The 19,181-nt window shown below is 41.6% G+C and overlaps 1 protein-coding gene across 6 annotated transcripts in view; it reads right to left on the bottom strand.

Moving 5' to 3' along the window:
- The window catches only part of Adamtsl1 (ADAMTS like 1), a 904,412-nt gene that overhangs the window by 385,459 nt on the left and 499,772 nt on the right, over positions 1–19,181 (bottom strand). For 2 of the 6 annotated variants that reach the window (XM_060365809.1, XM_060365810.1), the window contains exon 1: positions 11,945–12,375. The exons of 3 other annotated variants lie outside the window; for them this stretch is intronic. In XM_060365809.1, the coding sequence (XP_060221792.1) occupies positions 11,945–12,007 (63 nt within the window). In that variant the 5' untranslated portion in view covers positions 12,008–12,375. Of the gene's footprint in view, positions 1–11,944; positions 12,377–19,181 lie in introns of those variants that run through there. One more of the 6 variants, XM_060365808.1, reaches the window with a different exon arrangement.

Genomic DNA, 19,181 nt, shown 5'->3' with positions numbered 1-19,181 from the left:
AAAAGGGGGAACCTACATGTGGAACCCAGATTAGATGGTGTGGGGTGTTGAGAACGAGGGCAAAGGCACATGTTGAAATCCTAGAAAGATTTATGGCTGGGACATGAATCTGAAGGGTTTAATAGGTTCTTCTGATGAGGGAAGAGACAAATTAATGACCAAACACGAGGAAACATTGTTACAGCCTTAGATTCCAATAATCAGGAGAAAGTACAAAAAAATCATGTCACGATACCAGCCTGCTTTGACAAGCTTACCAAGAGAGAGTAGAGTGATCAGTCTGAAACTGTGAGACCCTCTTCAGAGAGAATGGTTCCATATTCACCCTTTGATGGAAAACATTCTTAATTATTTTAGGGTATGGATATATTTGTTTCTCTAAAATGCCTTCCGTAACTTTTTAAAGAGATAGACCTGTACTTTGGCTCACAATATTTAACAAGGAGATCTTGAGTTAAAATTATTCACTCTTGCACACCTTCACCCTACAAGCATTTCCGGGGCACCTACCCAGTGCCAGGCTCTAGCTCTTGCATAAGCAGTGGGACCTGAGCCCTAGTACCTAAAAGGAGTCCTAGCCAATCCTGAGTTTTAAGATGAAAGAGCCCACAGGTGGGTGTCCTACCAGTGGCTCTGCAGCCTGCTAGCAGACACTCCTCCTTGGCATTAGTGCATTTGTTCCTGTTAGCTCCCTGGTGCCACACTGGAAGAGGGCTATAGTATAACTTCTGGGCTCCTCTCTGTCTTCTTCACTCTATGTGGCCCCCAGAACTGTCTTTCTAGAACAAGTACTGTAGTCCTTGCTCCTGCTCATGGCTTGAAAGGTGCACTATGGCCTGTCTGTGCTCTGTCTCCTGAACTCATCTTCCTGTTTTGTCCTTGTCAGATCTCTGCTGAGCATGCCCCCTTCCCTCTCTCCTTGGCTTGGCTTCGATGGAAATGCTGCTTCCTTCGGAGAGAGAGCCTGACAGAGAATATGTCAACATCCTTTCTGTTCTTCTTTCTTTTGACCCAGGGAGAGAGACTGGCATGGAGCAGGCCGATCCATTGCAAAAATGTCAGTGATACTCAGAATAGGGAAAAAAACAGAAAGGACCCAAGTTAGTTTTTCAAGAACCATACGGATTTTTTTGTTGGTGTTTTTTTTTTTTTGTTTGTTTGTTTTTGTTTTTAATTTGCTTACACCTGGCACTTTTGGCTTTTCAATTAACTTTCAACTTCTTCCATGCATGAAAAAAGCAAAGTGGAGGGTAGGGGTGGTGGGACAAGATTAAACTCATTTAGTCTGTTTGTGCATTAGAACTGATCTTTGCCAGAACTTCCTTGCCCACATGAGACACCTCCCAGTTCACTGGTCTGTGATTCCCCAAGGCTGTTATGAGGAGGTAGATTGATACACATGAGGTGTTTTTTACACTAGTGCAATCACACTCTTTAAAATTAATTATCATTAACATTGATATCATTGATTAACAAATCAATGATATTTCATGTATTTATTTATTAATATCCTTAGATAGAAAAAAAAAACCCACTGTGTATTTTCTTTACTTCCTAACTACCTGCAACCGTCCTTTAATTTTTTTTTTTTTTTAATTTAGGGGTCTCTGAAATGTAAAACTTTGTGAATCCCATTTAAATCACAATTTTGCTTCTTTTAAAGATTCTGTAGCCTGGCTGGGGATTCAGCTTAGTGGCAAAGTGCCTGCTTCAATCTGCAGCAGAAAAGATCCTACAGCTTGTAGCTTGCTGTAGCCTCACCCAGCTGAGGTGAGAAAGCTTCCTGAGGGAAGAGCACAGCAAGAGGGGCCTGTACTCTGCTGATGAGCCTGCTGTTAGCTTGAGTGAGGGGTTAGGTTAAAGGTTTCATTTCTTTAGCATAGCCGTAAGATGGAAAAGACAGGTGTTTATGTATCAAATAAACACAGAGACAGCATAACACACTTGTTAATCTTAGGTTTCAGCATTGCTATTTAAGAAAAAGAGGGCTTCAGGGTGTGGGGGGAGGCGCAACTCAGAAAATGATCTTAAATATAAATCTTTAGAGACTTAGAGTTTTTCTAACACATTCCTTCCCGAATCACTATAAATAATGAATTAATATGTCTATTTCTTTAGGCAGAGACACCCTTACATCAGCAATAGTTAAATATACAGTTTAAAGAAAATAATATCATGACAGCAACATAAAACCAGTGGAAAGCACTGGCCAGTTAATTCCTGTCTCGCCTGCCCCTATCCCAAGCCCTTTCTGATATTACATGTAGAAAGACCCACTTTTTATACCATGCTTTCTTTAATGCAACCTACCCAGCACCAAACATAGGGCTGACCCTGGAATTACACAATTTTACATTGATTCAAGGGAGGCAGCCAACTCTTAGAGACTAGCTACATTCAAGACCCTTAGGAAGTTACTTTTATATATGGGCCAACAAATTATTCACATTTGTTGGTTTGGAAGGAAGGAAATGACATTTTACTATTGTGACACAGCTTGTCACCTGGACTACAAGGTCATAGTGCAGCAACCCTCTCCACCTCCCAACTAAGGACAGCTCCAGGATTCTAGAAAAGAGTGACCTAAAGGAAGGGAATCCGGATTTTATGGTTGTCCCTACCTAGGAGTGTTTACTGACAGACATGACTCAAATTTCCCAGCCAACGCTTTGTATTTTAAATTCAGTTATTTGTGAAACAAAAGTACAATGGCGGACAACCAATTCATTTATTCACACAGCAAACTTACATTAAATTAAATCATACATTAGTTAAATCAAACTCTGCCTGCTGCCAAGGAGGCAAATAATGTGGGGGTGGGGGTAAGAATATGATGACACCAAATTCCTGTCTCCAAAAAGATCATTGGAGCATATAATAATCATTCCCGTCATTGGAGGCCACATTCAGTATACAGGGTGCAAGATTTGGTAGTCTAAATGCTACCAAACACTTCTACAGAACAACCAGGAAATTCAAAGCATGTTTGTCATCTCAGACAAACCCCAAGCAAGGTCTCAATGACCAATGGCTGTAACAAGTGATAAAGCAGGAAATTTCTCCGAAGTTCCCTTCCAAATCTCACTCTAGTACCTGAACAATGGGTATTCTGGTTGTTTCCATTACCCTCTTCATTTCTGGTTCTGCTGATGAAGTTCAAAATTTAAACAATGCATGTAAAGACATCAAATGGTGGCTGAGATTATAGCCTACGAAATGGGTTGGGAAATCAGATACCCAACCATACTTTTCTATGAGAATGAAGTGAAGTATATTTATTTTATTGGACAGTTTGAATTTATTATAGGTTGCTGACAATTTCCTGTCTCATTTCTTTCATGCTCTTGGAATTTATGTCAGGATGTCCTAGGTTATCACACTCCTTTGTTCTAACATTTATAGCAGTAGGCCAAACTAACTTAAAGAAAGTCCCTAGGCAAAAAAATTGAAGGGAAAATACCCAAAGCCTTAGTAGGAGGATGGCAGAAGCTTTGGAAAAAAATCTGAAAAAGCAATGAAGATGAAAATGGAAAATCCGTGAAAATTAATGTAGTGTAGAATTGGCGAGCATATCACTCATTTCTTTAAACAAATAGAAGAAAGAACCCACTTATGAGGTGCACCCAAATAATTCACAGGTGGCAAAACTATGAGAGCCCTAAAATTTCTTGCTTCAGAAATAAAATCAATCCATTTTAGAAATGACCTATTCCTCATACAAAAGATTTTCTGTTGTTTCTTTTTTCTTTCCTCTGATACACAAGATCATTTAAGTCTTATTAGAACCAAATTATTTTAAGAAGACTTCAGGTGAAATTCTAATAACTCCCTGAGGTTCAAACTACTGTGGTATGTTCAGATGTATAATTTCAAATAAAGTGTATTTGGTTTTGCATAGATTTTTGCATATTGCCTTGCTAGTAGAATATAATAAAAACAAGAGACTGTAACCTAGCATCGTGCAGCCCCGTAAGAGAGGGACGGGTAACTCCCCACATACTGTTCACATATAATAATCATTCTTACAATAATAACAATTTTTTATCTCTTTGTTTGTTTGTTTTGAGACAGGGTCTTGCTCTGTTATCCTCCTTTCTCAGTTTCCCAGTTGGGCAATCATTGGCAACCATGCTTAGCCAAAGATTTGCTCTGAAACAAAAGTTTTCGTAAAGAATTAATCTTAACTATGTAACTGTTGCAGTGTGTTTTCTTATACAAATAGTTATTCTTTTTGTTTTGTTTTGTTTTGTTTTGTTTTCTGAGACAGGTTTCTCTTATGCAACCTTGGCTGAGCTGGACTCCCTTGGTAGACCAGGCTGGCCTCAAACTCACGAAGATCCTCCTGCCTCTGCCTCCCAGAGTGCTGGGATTACAGGTGTGCACCACCACACCCAGCCAAATTGTTATTCTTAACTGCAATAATTTTGAAAAGTGTTGATGTTTGAAGACAAATATTTACTGATATCATTTATAAAAAGAACATGTTCACAGTCTGAGGGAAGCTATAATACATTTACACAGAGTTGTTAGGGTTTAACGAATAGCATCTAAATAGGTATAGGTGGCTTATTTGTAAATGAACCGGTTTGGAGGCTAGATAAGAATGATAATGTGCATTACAGAAATGTTGTCCATGAAAACATTATTTTTTAAAGGCAAAATTAATATTCTAAAAATAACAAAATGCCCAACAGACCTCTGAGATCATTATTACAAGTACTATGTCTTATTCTGTCTTTCAACCTTTACCTACTGCTACAGATTCTGCCTCTGTATTGATCAGATGGTGAAAGGTAAATGACTTTTGTCTGGATAGTCTTAATCGCCTGAAGTGTGACAACAATCACATTTATAGAAGAAGAAGAAGAAGAAGAAGAAGAAGAAGAAGAAGAAGAAGAAGAAGAAGAAGAAGAAGAAGAAGAAGAAGAAGAAGAAAGCCGCTTAAGCCTGTAACAGTCTTTTTCTCTCTCAGCATCCTAGAGTGGCGATGTGTGAGGGCGCAGACAGGAGTGGAAACTGTCTTCAGTTACGGGCTTAGGCGATGGAGCCGGGACCAGTGCTGGAGCCCAATATTCACACTGATGTCAGAGCTTCTCCTCAGCAGCGTGTCTCTGTGAGAGTTTTGTTGTGGACTGAATACTCCCAGGGTCCACTGTGACTGGAGGCTTGGACCTTAGGTGGCAGAACTAGATAACGATGTGGATCTTTAAAGGGCGGAGCTACACTGAGGACTCAAGGTCACTGTGGAGATTAGTGAAGAGAAACCATGGGATGCCAGGCTCCAGCCCTGCTTCTGCTCGGAGATGTAAACTTTTTCTCACTTGGCTATCTGTGCCGGGAGGTGAGGCAACTCTCTCCACACAGCCTGTACCTACCAGGCCAGGTGCATTTTCAGCCCCCAGAACTACACACTGAAGAAACTTCTGACTCTTAGCTGCCTCCGGGATCTTGCTGTAGAGACGGGAAAGTGATGGAGATTGCTCCAAGAAAAAAAATAAAAATACATCAGAGATAATTTGAGAGCAGGTATAGTCAGGAAGTAGGCTTTGCTTTTTTTGCTGCTGCACAAAAGTCTCCTTTGCCTTCGGGAGCCCGCTTTTCTTTGTCAACTGTTCAATTTTTGGTTTTCTGGTGTTCTGTCACTGGAGTAACTGCAGTGTTAGATCTTGGATTTCGCTTCTTGGTGTCTTTTTTTATTTTTTTTATTGCCTTTGCCTTGCTTTGGATCTGTGTGCCTATATGGCGGTAGTTTGGTTGTCTGGAGCTGGGGTGCGGGAGAGGAGAACTCAGATGACTTGCTACAATCTTACGCTGTTTCCTTTTCTCCTTGCCATTCCTCTATGCACCCATGGATTCCATGCACGAAAAGTTGATCCACTCTTTCTGCTTTCCTGGAGAACCATCCCAGCTGCTACTTAGCACACTCAGAGCATGCAGTAAATAACAAACGGTAAAGGTTAAACCACCATTAAGGTGGTGTGGCATCTTCTTATTTTTCTTTTTCCATATAATAAATGGAAAGAGCTATTAGCGCTTACAAGTATGTACTAGAATGCATAAAATCTAAATTTGAAGCATATGTTATTTATAAAGGTTTTGAGCATTTAACACATTTCCACAAATTTTAGGATTTTCACATAGCAAAGGCTATTTCCCGTATTTAAATGAGCATTCATGGTGTAGGTTCCTGAGATCTGGAGTCATCTGGAGACCCAGGCCACTTGGTAGCCTGATTTCCTAAAAGTTTAAACTTTTTTTTTGTACTAGATTCTCTAATTTTGTTGAGCAGGTATAAAAGAGAGCTTCATTCTTGGAAAATCAGCTGTGAGGGGTCCATATGACCCTTTTAACCATACTGACCTGAACTCAATTGAGTAGCATAATCTAGCCACAAGAAAGGTTGGGAGAGCTAGTTATTTCAATGCCCAGTAGTAAAAAGAAATAGGTGAATTAGTAACACTGGGTCTGTTTAAGTGAGCGTTTATAAATACTTTGTTTTGTGAAACTGTAGCTAATGTAAATACTGTGTTCTCCCCAGGACAAAGTTTGTGAAAGGAAATATACTTAAGACCTTAATGGATAAAAAATATACATGAAATCTGCAAAATGATTCATTTTAATTGAGAACAGCCAAAGGAATTACTGTTCAGTTACTATTCACTGTGTGCCTGTACATATCTAAGACAGAAACACAAAGTAGGTGTCTTCTCTTTTGAATTCATTAAGTGACTTTGACATGATCTTGCTCAAAACAAAAAGAGTGAAATGCTTCATGTTGAAAGCAAAGGTTCACAGTTTTCTCCTCCACCTGTAAGATTACTTGCTGAGTCATTCTTCCTTACCTACTAGCTCATTTGACCACATTGATTGAGATTCTGAGAGCAGTAGGAGGAGCATATATCACCCATTCTGATGTCCCTCCGTGGCTTTATAGGGCAGACAGAAATCCAAGTCTATCAGAAGAAATAGAAGCACAGAAAATGCAAGGACAGAAATAGATGCACAGTAAAACAAGAACTATAAAGCTACATGTAAATATTTTAGACAAAGCAATGAATTATAATTTTAATACCTTCTGAGACATGATTTGGTGCTAACTATGTATGTAGCACTGGTAGGATTTGGGGTGGGGATATTTAAGTACAGAAATTATGGTATTTCTTATAAGAAAGTTTATAATTAATTATTGAGATATCTATTTCTTTGACCAAACCAGGGAATATTACTGAACGTAATATAAGAAACAGTTAACCCAATTCATAATTTCTGAGCTTCTTGGAAATAAAACCAGTAAAAGGTCAAAGGTCACTGTTGGCTGCAGACTAGCCACTGGGCAGCTCCTTGACATGGCCAGAAAACTTGTAACTAACTAACTAACTAACTAACTACCCATCATTCTGGTTGCTCCAGCCAACAAAGACAAAAGAAAGTGAGAACAGTTAAGCTTTATTCGATGTAGGTTTTAATCTTGAAGTTTGGGAATTGGGGCGATTTAGTCATTTATTTTTGAGCTCATGGAAAGAAGGGGTTGATAGCAACAGCTTACCCAGTTAGCAGGCCGGCTCCCCACACAGCTGTGCTGGCCTATTTCAATTAGGATCCTTTCAGACTTACATCACCTTGGTATGCCAGGCCTAAGCTGCTCATGAGCCAGTACTGCCAATCAAGCCAAAGTCCGACCACATGGTACAGTTTTTATGATGTAGACAGAAAATGACATGAATCTGTCTCACCCTGGTCAAAACACAAAGCCTGAAGGCAGCTTTCTGAGGAAAATGAGTAAAGATGGCAAGTCTGAAACTCGAATCATGCACATGTCCCTGAGGCCACCTCAGCACATTCAACCAGTAGGTCATTCGTGGTGATTCAAGGACCCCTCCCCGTCAAAATGAGACTCATGTCCTCATTCTGAGAAGAGGTCACTCTAAGGTCACTTGGCTCATGAGACCTCAGAAATCGGAGAGTACATTTGCCGAGGAAAAGGCAGAATGGAACTCAAATAATTGAACCCAAGAAAGTGTCAGTCCTGGAACCTGAGAGATACACAAATTAAAAGCAGAACTGTCATTTGACCAAAGAAACTGGATTGTGCACATGAAGTCAGAGGAGAGAAATGGGAAGATAGAGCCACACTGGATGGAGACGATCAGTCCTTCTCTTAGTCAAGCTCACAGCAGGTCTCATATCTGTGTATAAAGGACATCGTCTAGATGCTTTCACATATATAGTATCTTATGCTCATATGAAATCGCACAGACCCTTACTTTAACTTTACAGAGTAAGAATGAACTTGTGCAACAATGAATGCGGAAGACTGATTTCCACATTCTTCACAGACATTTATAGAGGGCACCAACATGATTTACCATCATATAATGGGACAGACACGCGCTTATATTTGTCCCTCATCTGCTCAAGTCTTTACTATCCATAGACTTTTCCAAGGGTAAACTTCCCCAGTGTGACAGGTTTCTTCTGTGGTTCACTAGTGACCACTATTGGACATTCTTCCCTCCACTAATATGAAATGGTACACTGGTTCTCATGAAAGGGATATTGGCCCTTGACATCAAACTCACTAAAGATGGGAAACCAAGATGACAAGGAATGACACAAAATTGTAAGGAAAGTAATTTTATAACAAATTCTATTACTCCTATAGATTTTTAAGGAAAGTCCTTAGTCTTGATTTAAAGATTGTATATATATATATGAGAATAAAAAAATAGATGGAGAGCAAGCAGTTATTCAGAAGGCTTGTACATGCATGCATGTCTGCACGTGTGTGTGTGTGTGTGTGCACGCACACACACACACACACACACACACACACACACACTTCTGGAACAGGACACAATCTGTTGTAATAAGGCATTTAACATTCATTCCACAGGCTAATGGTGCTTCTCACCATCCAAGACAGATTCACTTAGATAATAGTCGAGGAGAATGCCAGAGGAGCTGAAGGGAATGGGCTATTGTGTTTGACCAGTTTCCATGTGTAAATTAGTGTAGAGACGAAAAAGAAATTCAACAGAAAAACACATGTACTTTATTATAATTCCAAGTGTTACTGTTGCAACCCTCACAATAGCAGGGGAAGGGCCTTGCAGTCACTTAACAGAAACACAAAGCAAACTCGGGCTTGATTAAATGCATCTCTGACAGGAAGAGATTCAAGTGTAGATGGACACAAGTGTCAATGGCCGGTCATGGGTTTTGGCACATTTCTTTTGATCTAAACAATTGAGACAAAAGAGAGAAGGGTGGGAAGACTGGGGAAGTTGGGTAAGGACAGAAACTTTAATATGACCTGAATAGCAAGATGAAACCTCTTGAACACTTTGCTGAGAGAAAAAAAGAAAGTCTATGGTGACACGATTACTGTGCATTAAAATATGGACAGTAAGCTAGGACAGACACTGGCACACAAGGGCCCCATTGTCTCAGGAATAATGTTCTATGAGAAAAGAGGATTGTGCACAACAATAAGGCTCCATATCATTCTGCATTTGTACACGTTCAAGAACCAAGTTCTAATACAGATTATGTAGCTGTCAATGAAATGAAGTATCGTTTGCTCGGGTAACAACTGGGCTTGTCGCTAGACAGACAGGATAGATATGCTTAGTTAATTCTAATACTAGACAGACTCTTGTAATATATGAAAGAAATATAGAAATAACAAATCCTCCAATTAAATTCCTGTATCAAGCCTGAAAGTTGAGCCGATGACGTCACACTTCTGGTTCTAAGTCGACCACAGGTCGAGCTAAAGTTCACTTTCTCTTAAGCCAATGATTCATTTTGGTACAAAGCTAAACAGAGCATTTAATGACGAAGCACAGTGAGCAGCCGTTGCACCTATCTTTAAAGGCCTTACTGATCTGTAAAGCTGGCATGTCTCCAATGAAGAGTATGTCTTTAACTCCTGAGCACCTGATACCCACAGTACAAAGTACATATAAACTTGATTTCCCATCTGTAAAATGGGCTTAAAAGTATCTCTTTTACAGGGCTATTCTGAGGAGCGCCAAGAATGAATTTCAAACAACTAACCTAGTGTTTGACATCTTCAGACACAACCTGCATGACAGCCATTATAATTCTTTCTTTTCTAGCACAATCTTCAAACTCATAATCACTTAAGCATATGCTTAAAACAAGTCTTGGTGATTTCATTCTAATTCCATAATGTAATCATTATAATTCAAACATATATTAAATCGTTTTGAAATACACACTTTTTTCAATGCCAGTCTAATTACTTGCTCAGATATATGAATATTCACGATATCAAAAGGGAATGTAATGTATTTACCAAATGAGTAGAAAATCAGTCTGCTGATGAATGAGAGTGTTGTTTAAGTATAATGAAATCATAATTCCACATGAAAATAACATAGCCCGTAATGTGAACTGGTAATTTGCTTTATGATGCAATTTAATGGGAGAATAACATACATTTTAAAAACAATCACAAAGAAGGAAAGATGAGACAAACTAATGATGTATGCAAGTCACATACCCCCTATGGAAAAAATGAGACACCTTTCCCAAACTGCCTGCTCCACAGCCGTAAAGCACACCTCCCACACTGCTGGTTTTAGTCCACGGCATAACTAATGCTTAGTCTACTCTTGCTCACACCTTAGTTTTTGTTTAAGTATTCATGAAAATCGAAACTGTTTCTAATTGCCAAACAGTATTCCAAGTTTGTAGCTACAGCGATGCAACTGATTAAGATACGACAATGCAAGAAAATACTTCATTGCTGTCTAGTCACTGCATCCCACTGATCTTCCTTGAGTTTTCCAAATTGTCCCAAATGGTTTGATTCCCTTCATCAAAATTCCAGTGTCGATCAAATTTGTCAGAATCAGAGCAGAACAAAATATTCCTTCCCCATTTACAAAACAGCATGTCCTAGACAATGGTTGTGCTTTTACCTTGGTCCCCCCTCTGAAGACCTTCTGGCATGCCATAGTTGTGACAGGGAGAGCTAGAGTCACGTTTCTTTGGAATTGGTGTGTGCAAATTTTGGAAGCAAACCTTCAGATGAGGTTTACTAAACTGCCTGCCCAGAATACTCTGGTTTAAAAGAAATGTGCATTGCTATTAATATTTTGAGTGTAGATTTTTTTTGGACAGTATATGTTCATTTTCTGCCCATAAAACCAAGTATGACTCACAATGGAACATTTACTTTGAGTCAAAAATGCAATCTGTGCTGATGTTCAAGAGACGAGCCTTATCACTGTGACTGGTCGTCAGAAGGACAAGAAGTCATCGATCCCTGTTTGCCTTCAGAAGTAGATCTGAGATCAGAGACTTTAATCTTCAGTTCATAAACACTAGCATTAACTTGAACCCATAAACGAGTATAGTAATTAAGGGCTATAATCTGGGTTGACTGTAAACAGGGCTCTCGTTCCTTTTTTTTTTTTTTTTTTCACCTGGTTCAGTAGTCCTTATGTATAGAGGAACGTAATTCAGGCAAGGCACTGGGGGAACAAGAAGCAGGCAAGCTCCTCACCGGCTATCCTTCAGAACACCCAAAACACCACAATGAGTTTGATCTCAGTACATCTGTCCCCCAAATTCCAGGCAAACACCCAACTGTTCATATAGTTCTCAGCACTACTAACTGCCATATGTCCTGAAGTTTAAGTCTTGCTGTGAGTATCATTATGTACCTGTAACTAGTTTCAGAAAGTCTTTTATATTTGATTTTTCTGGGAAAGTTGGGGTTAAAATTCTCAGAGGAGTTGAGTTTGTATTTTGTTGGGTTTTGTAAACCCTGCAAATTCTTTTACCTGGAGTTTGAAGATCACACACACACACATACACACATACACACACACACACACACACACACACACCCCTTCCAAGAGCACCCAGACCAAGTGGCAATAGCAACGTATTGAAATGAAAAGGCATTTACCAGGAGTAGGAAAGCCAGAAAGAGCAGCGGTGTGCCAGGAGCTGCCCGACGGCAGCATTCCATGCTTGGATCTTTGCCGGAATCCGAATCGGACACTGAATAAGCTGCTAACGCTCCTCTGCCCGGTGCTGTCACATCCAGCGCTGGGGCTCGCACTCCAGCCCTGCCTATCAGCTTCCATCAGCCTCGCTCACATTTCCTGAGCGAGGGTGGGTGGGTGGATGGGTGGGGGGTAAGCTGAATGGAATCTCTCTAGAGCAGGCAGCCAGCCAATCAGACTCCTGCTAATCAGACATGCTGAATAACAAAGCGGGGGTGGGGGGGTGCAGAGAAAGTGAACAGTGTGAGCAGAAAAGAGGGAAAGGGACGGAAAGGCAAGGGAGCAAGGAGCTGATCTGAGGAGAGATGTGCAGAGGCAGAAGCAGTTCTGCGCTCGGAACCAACCTGGTTAGTGCTCTTTGAGGCTGCGGGGACGCGATTCTGTTTGCCGTTTGCCTGGGCTGGTGTCTGTTGCTCTGGAAAGTACAGTAGCTCCCTGAGATGGTGCATTGTTCCATTCAGGAGAGAAACTTAATCCCCGTCAATATAGAACATATGCTATAAAGGGACCAAGCCCTACTCGGGACTGAATGTGCCCTTTAAGTGTATTCGGTGCGAGCACTCTCCTTCTCTTCCATAAAGTGCCCTTTTACTTTCCCCTTTGAGTGGAAAAGAATACTATAGGTGGTTTTGAAAGGTCCTTACTAAACCTAACAACGGCGTTAGTTATTTTCTGTATTAAGGTCTTGGTTTGAAAATAAAGGGATGGCAAAGTACTTTCTTGTAGAGTGACAAGTTGAAACATCCAATATTGATGAGTTTTAAAGGTACAATTAGACTCATTCAGAACCCTAGTTTAAAAGGAACCCTTGACAAAGACTTCAGGGTGAGGATACTCAAATCTGGGGTGAAACAACGCTGGGTTTTGACTCCTTGCCAATATTTAATTATTTGATTTAGCCCATGACAGGAAAGAAGGGGTGAATTAACCCTCAGTTAACCCCGAACCTTCTTCAAAGGATACCTGACTCTGGTTTTCTCACAGCTTTTGTGATGTAAAGAAGGATGACTGAGGTACTACTTCTTTCTCTTTGCTATGACACGATGATTGGGCAGAGAAGGATGAGGCGGTGCCACCTCTTTCCTCAACACTTGGAAAGAGGGTCAGACAGCTTGACCTCTGAGGTGTCACCCAGGGGTAGGACACACTAATGAGCTCCAGGGTGACCACATGGCCACAGGAAAAGGCCAGAAGATGCTGAGCCTGCTGCATCCATGTCAGGCAAAGCCCGAGTGGGCTAGGGGGTATTTTATTACACTATTAGACACGTGTTAAATGTTCAACAAGGCTGCCTTTCCTCCTTATCGGCTCAGGAACTCATCCAGTTTGAAAAGAATAAAGCAGTAAGCATAGCCCTGCATTTCCGCAGACGTGTTTCCCTTGCAGATCTGACAGCCCAGAAATACGCAGTGGAAGAGCGAGAGGGCACTTGGAATGCACGCTCTTCGCTTTCCTTATTAAAATCCACCTCCCTCTAATAGGTGTGCGAATACGGGCAAGCCTGCCATATCCACACCTGCTGGAGGCCTTGCAAAGAGGGAAAGAGAAGCAGCTTGCTCAGCTTTGCATACTCTTCCCATGTGGTGTATCGATTAGAGTGGAGCTTTTAAAAATCTCGCTTTCAACCTGTCATGAAAGTTTAGGGCCTAGGAGGACTCACCTTGGTCCTCAACAGTTTATGCTGAACTTGGAAAGCCCTCACCTATAAGCCCAAGAGGTCTTATTTTTGAAATATGTTTTTCCCTTTTAGAATGATTAGTTTCACAAATCTCTGAAAAAGTACAGAATGTGTATAAGCTAAACAACACCGCAAGTAAATGGAGCTAGGCTGGGTAGTATCTGCAGTCTTCACCACAAGGGTGAAAGGTTGATGGACTGAAATAAACCCTCAGACCTAGGCTATGTCTTATGTCTTTCTCTCTGTCTCTCTGTCTCTGTCTCTGTCTCTGTCTCTGTCTCTCTCTCTCTTTCTCTCTCTCCACACACACACACACATACACACACACACACACACACACACACACAGAGGAACATTCTGCCACAGAGTTTTCCAGGCCTCTTGCGTCATCAGCGGAAGAGTTTTAGCCACTTCTACGAAATGGAACATCTCACTTGGCACCACTTTCTCCTTCTTGTGAACACTCACACATCAGACAGTGTCAAACCAGAAGGAAGAACAGGTAAGGTAAAAGGAATATTGTGAATTATTGGAATTGAGGCACACCGTGACACTGTGAATAGCAAGATGCTATTTGTAGGGAAAGAAACTGACGTGATCAGAAAATACCACTTCTGCGCTAACCCAGATTCTTCTCTTTGGAAATAGTCTTCCGAGTTTTAGTGTCACGTCAGCATACAGCAAGGGGGTCCCTACAGTGAAGCCCCAGAATAATTCAGCAGTGTAGTCAAGATGTCAATTGTGAGTCAAACCTATGGAGGATCCCAATCCCAATGTCTCAGATGTGGTCACTAGGCTCACAGCATTTTCTTTTCTATGAGGAGTACCAAGAGACATGAGAAAAATCAGTTGCTTACTCTGTGGCTCATGTAGTACAAGGGAGATGCCATGCTTAATTTAACTTAAAAAAAAAAAAAGAACAAAACCAACTTGGGTTTGAGTCACTGGGAAGAGTTTTTAAGATGAGCTAGCAGATAATTTCTAGTTTCTGTGATTTTGGAGACTTTTCAGTACTTTGTAGACCTGCTTAAGTGTTCCTACTATCCAGGAAGTGTGAAACTGGGGCTCAGAGGCAGCCCGATAGAGGCCCCACAGGCTGGAGCTGGCCGCAGAAGCAAGTCGTCCAACTTTAGGTCCACTCATCTCATACCTACATAAACACAGTTTCACCTACTTATTTACACACACACAGATTCCGAGGTTGGCACCGGGTAGAGGGTGAATGAGGCTGCTTATGGCAGAGGAGAAAGAGCAGAAATGGAGACGACCGGGGTTTCTTGTGTGTGTGTAGCTTACCTGGCTGTGGAAAGTATCTTGTTTTAGTCTGCAGCTTCTGTCTCCCAACTTTGTCACTTCTAAGAGGTTTTAAGGGCCAAGGGAAAAATAACATAAACCCTAGGTAATGTAGATCATAGTTACAGCAGCTGGGGAAAGACCACTTATGGCATTGAGCAGGGCGTTGGCCGCGTTCCTTTTTTCCTCTTCAGGTATCTAAATTAAAGCCGTCTGCAAGTGTCTGTGCACAGCAGCCCCCAGAAGCTGTGGCAGCCGTCAGCCTGGTTCCTGGTTCCATGCACAATATATTAGGTGAAATGAAAGCAGCAGCAAGAGCGAGTGTCAGGGCTGTCTGAAGCATCATTCCAAATGGTATGGATTTAACAATACTTAATTTAAAAAACACCAGCTTGGACAGCAGCAAGCTGTTAACAGTCAGTGTGCTTTATGGCAGGAAAGAGTGAGCTAAACGTTCGGAATTTCTCTCCCTGAGGAAAACGCCTCACAGCTTTTGCTCCAGAGCCACCTGTCTGGTCCTTGAAGTTGGGCCTCTTTGCTTAGCCCTGCAGTAGCAAAAATTGTAGGGCATAGACAGGGGTATTTCTGGAGAGTCTTAGGCAGAGGGGCTTTGAAGAGCTAGGAAAGAGCTTATGTTCTCCTCCTTGAGGCAGAGATAGGAGCAAGCCAGCCTTGTTTTTTGCCATGGGGCTGTAGGGGAGCTGTTTGAAATTAGTGGATTAGTAGAGAGTGAAATGGTGAAATGGTGGCAGAAGACAGAGACAGAGGCAGAGCGCGTTCTCCGGGGAAGGACTGCAATCTGAGTACAGATTTCAACTCACCCGGTATCCGTTTAACACCAAAGTGCTTTCACGACAAGTTTCGAGTCGCCCTTTGCAGAAACCGGTGAGGGAGAGCATGATTCTTATCTAAAACTTGCAAGGAAGACCTGCTATTCTCATGCAATAAATAGGTACATTAAAGTTTATCAGGTGGGTAATTTGGAGAATCTAGCTCCAGGCTGTTTGTCTTTCCCAAGGACCACTGTCTGACAGGCTGGCTGGCAGAATAATAGGTGTATATGTTTTGCATCTTCAATGTGGCCCCAGGCACAGCCATAAGTAGTTGGTATTTATTACTTAACTGCAATCCGCTTGTCAATCCTCAAAGGCAGATACCATCGATTAGCCTTATGTAGATACCACTTATAAGGCATTAACAACCATCCCCTTTCCCAGCCTGTGCCTTTCTGCTTGGCAGAGGCCTCAAACTTCAAAATTACATTTTCCAGACTCCTTTGCAGCTAAGATGCAGGATCTAACTTAGATTTGCTCCCTATGAAAATCTGCCATAAAATCCAGAAGGGGGAAATGAGGCAGAGACTATGCTTTGCTTTCATTGTTTATAAAAATGGCCACAGAACTATATGATTGCAAACTAGCCATTAAGTACAGGGCATTCATTTTATTAGCTGGATCAGAGAAAGTGGGCACCATTCTTGTCACCCTTTCATTTGCACAGCCTCTGCAGCCCCCCCCCCCCCCCCCCCCCAGATAACTTCCTGGCTGTGGGAGAACCAGCAGTTCCCATGGTGCTATGTTTCTGAAAAGTAGACTGGGACTCCTCAGAAAGCTTGTATTGCAATCTTTTTTTTTTTCCCTTGGAAACTCAAACTTCATGGTATTTACTACCCTACAACATCACTTTTTATTTAAATTGACAAGAGTGAATTCGGTTCTCTACAAGAATGCTAACTGATACATCCCCTTTGACAGAAGAGAGCCGTAAAGCACAGGTGAGAGAGGCTGCCTTTCCAACTACTAAGTTACATGGTCTCTGAGTGGCACAGAGGGTTCTGGGAGTTCAGAGTATGAGCAGTCATGGCTAGTCTGAGGGCTTAGTGAGGACAGCCCAGAAAGATAACGAAGACAGACTCTACAGAAACTTGCAGGAGATTTTAGAAGAGCAATCCAAGAGGCAACAAAAAGACAGCAGTGAGTGAGAACATGCGTTTAAACCCCCAGCTATGCCAGCACAGGTTATGTAGTGGGTATGTTTTCAAGTTCTTGCTCCATGAGAGCCTTCTAATTTATGTTACTTCCTGGGGAACTCAGATCTGATTTCCTTTATCTCTTAATGTCTGAGGGCACCAAGGGCATCAGCTTAACTCCTTCCCCACTTCCAGGTCTTATATACCTTACCTGATGTCTGTTATGTGCATACTGTAGGCAGGTGGCTAACATCCTTGACATCAGCCAGCAGCAAAAGCGAATATGGGGACTTCTGGGAAGGAAATAGCTGATTTGGGGCAAGAGAGTTCAAATCCTAGTTGTTATACTTATTCTTAGCAGGTCTTTAAGAAACAAGTAGATGAGAGCAGGTGTCTGTGTGTTTTGCGGGGTGGGTGTGTTGTGGGGTGTGTGTGTGTTTACTAGCATTGACGGGATTTGAACATTCAAGCCCCGGGTCAGATGTGTGCCTCCATCAGGCTACAGTCAGCACAGTGAGATGAGGGATTTGCCATGTCTTCCTCACAGGCTGATACAAAGAGCCCAAGGAAGCATTACCAATCTACAGACACACACACGAGCTGTTCTGTCTCTTAAGTGTTCTCTGTCTATGAACATTTGAATGAAACTCTGCAGGAAAGTGATCATAATTTTGACTCTAATCACAGTACATGACTCCTTTCCTACAAACCACAAAATAAAACTTAGAAGCGAACACTGGAATGAACTGAGAAGGTGAAATTGTCCTGGACCTGTAAGCTTGAAGTCAACGCTCTTCGTTGTTCTGTGTGGTTGGAGCTGGGTAGTGGATCTCAGAGGTTTACTACTGAATGATACTCAGTGAATGCTCACTGCAGACCTACTGTGTGCAGGACACAAGTCAAGAATTCTCAGAGTGAAACTGCAGATTTTTCTGGGCTCCTTTTGACACAGAATGACTTATCAGTGTAATTGCTCAGGTTTGAATTATGGCTGTAATATCCATATATTAAACCCAAGTGTAATGTATAAATCCAAGGGCCTTGATTCTTAGTTCCGCACTATTTCCATGACATCATCCACCACAGATAAAATAATTATACCAGAGCCAGACAATAAGGTGAAGGACTGTTAACAGATTTATAGACAATACAGAGTGAGCAGGATGGAAACACAAAAGCCAAATTCCTCTTCGTGGCATTCAAGGACCTCCCTGATCTGCTTCTCAGTCTAAGAGAGAAGACAGTTATCCTCTAGCCCCCTTTGAAGTCCCCTGTTACCCTGGAACCATGGCCTGCAGCTCCGGCGGACCTGTTCTTCCTGTCCTCACTGCAGAGGGCTTTCATGCTATTACTGTCCTGCTTGTCAAGGACAATGTCACCTCCTCCAGGAAGGCTTTCTCTAAGGTCGTGGTCATCAACCTTTCTAATGCCGCAGCCCTTTAAAACAGTTCTTCATGCTGTGCTGACCCCCAACCCTGAGATTATCTTGTTGCTGCTTCATAACCGTAGATTTGCTACTGTTCCAAATCATAAGGTAAATAGCTGATATACACAGTACATGACTCCTTTCCTACAAACCACAAAATAAAACTTAGAAGCGAACACTGGAATGAACTGAGAAGGTGAAATTGTCCTGGACCTGTAAGCTTGGCTGCTATCTGGCCTGGAAGTGGGTTGTGACCCACATGTTGAGAATCACTGCTCTAAGACATTTGTTCTTTGAGTTGCTTCTCCTGGCTCTTTGCCTGATGATCTCCTTAAGTTTTTAGACATTTGTAGACATTCTTTACCCGCCGCTGATACCAGCCATTCTTCTGATAGAAGATGTTTCCCTGCTATTATTATTGCATTGATCTATTATTGCATTGTTTTTGTAGGATGGACATTTTAAATTCCTGATCATTGTTACTTCTGATTTGTTTTTGACTCCATACAGCTTTAAAAGCTATTGTTCCCCCAGGGATGACGTCTTTCTATTTTCTAAATTATGATTTCAGCTCTAACTGTGTAGTCGGCTTCAGGAGAAAACTCCCACAAAACTGCTCTTCATGAGCACAGGTATTGTTGACAAACTTTCTTCTTGTTGCGAGTGAATTAACGTACGTCCACAGGATATGGGAGGGACAAAGAAAAGCAAGCCAGAAAGAAAAATGAATCAGGGAAAAAGCAACCAGGGACATTGCAAAAGAAACGATAG

The sequence above is a fragment of the Meriones unguiculatus genome, chromosome 12, assembly GCF_030254825.1.
Source record: "Meriones unguiculatus strain TT.TT164.6M chromosome 12, Bangor_MerUng_6.1, whole genome shotgun sequence".
Taxonomy (NCBI): domain Eukaryota; kingdom Metazoa; phylum Chordata; class Mammalia; order Rodentia; family Muridae; genus Meriones; species Meriones unguiculatus.
This window is presented reverse-complemented; position numbering and strand designations above follow the sequence as displayed.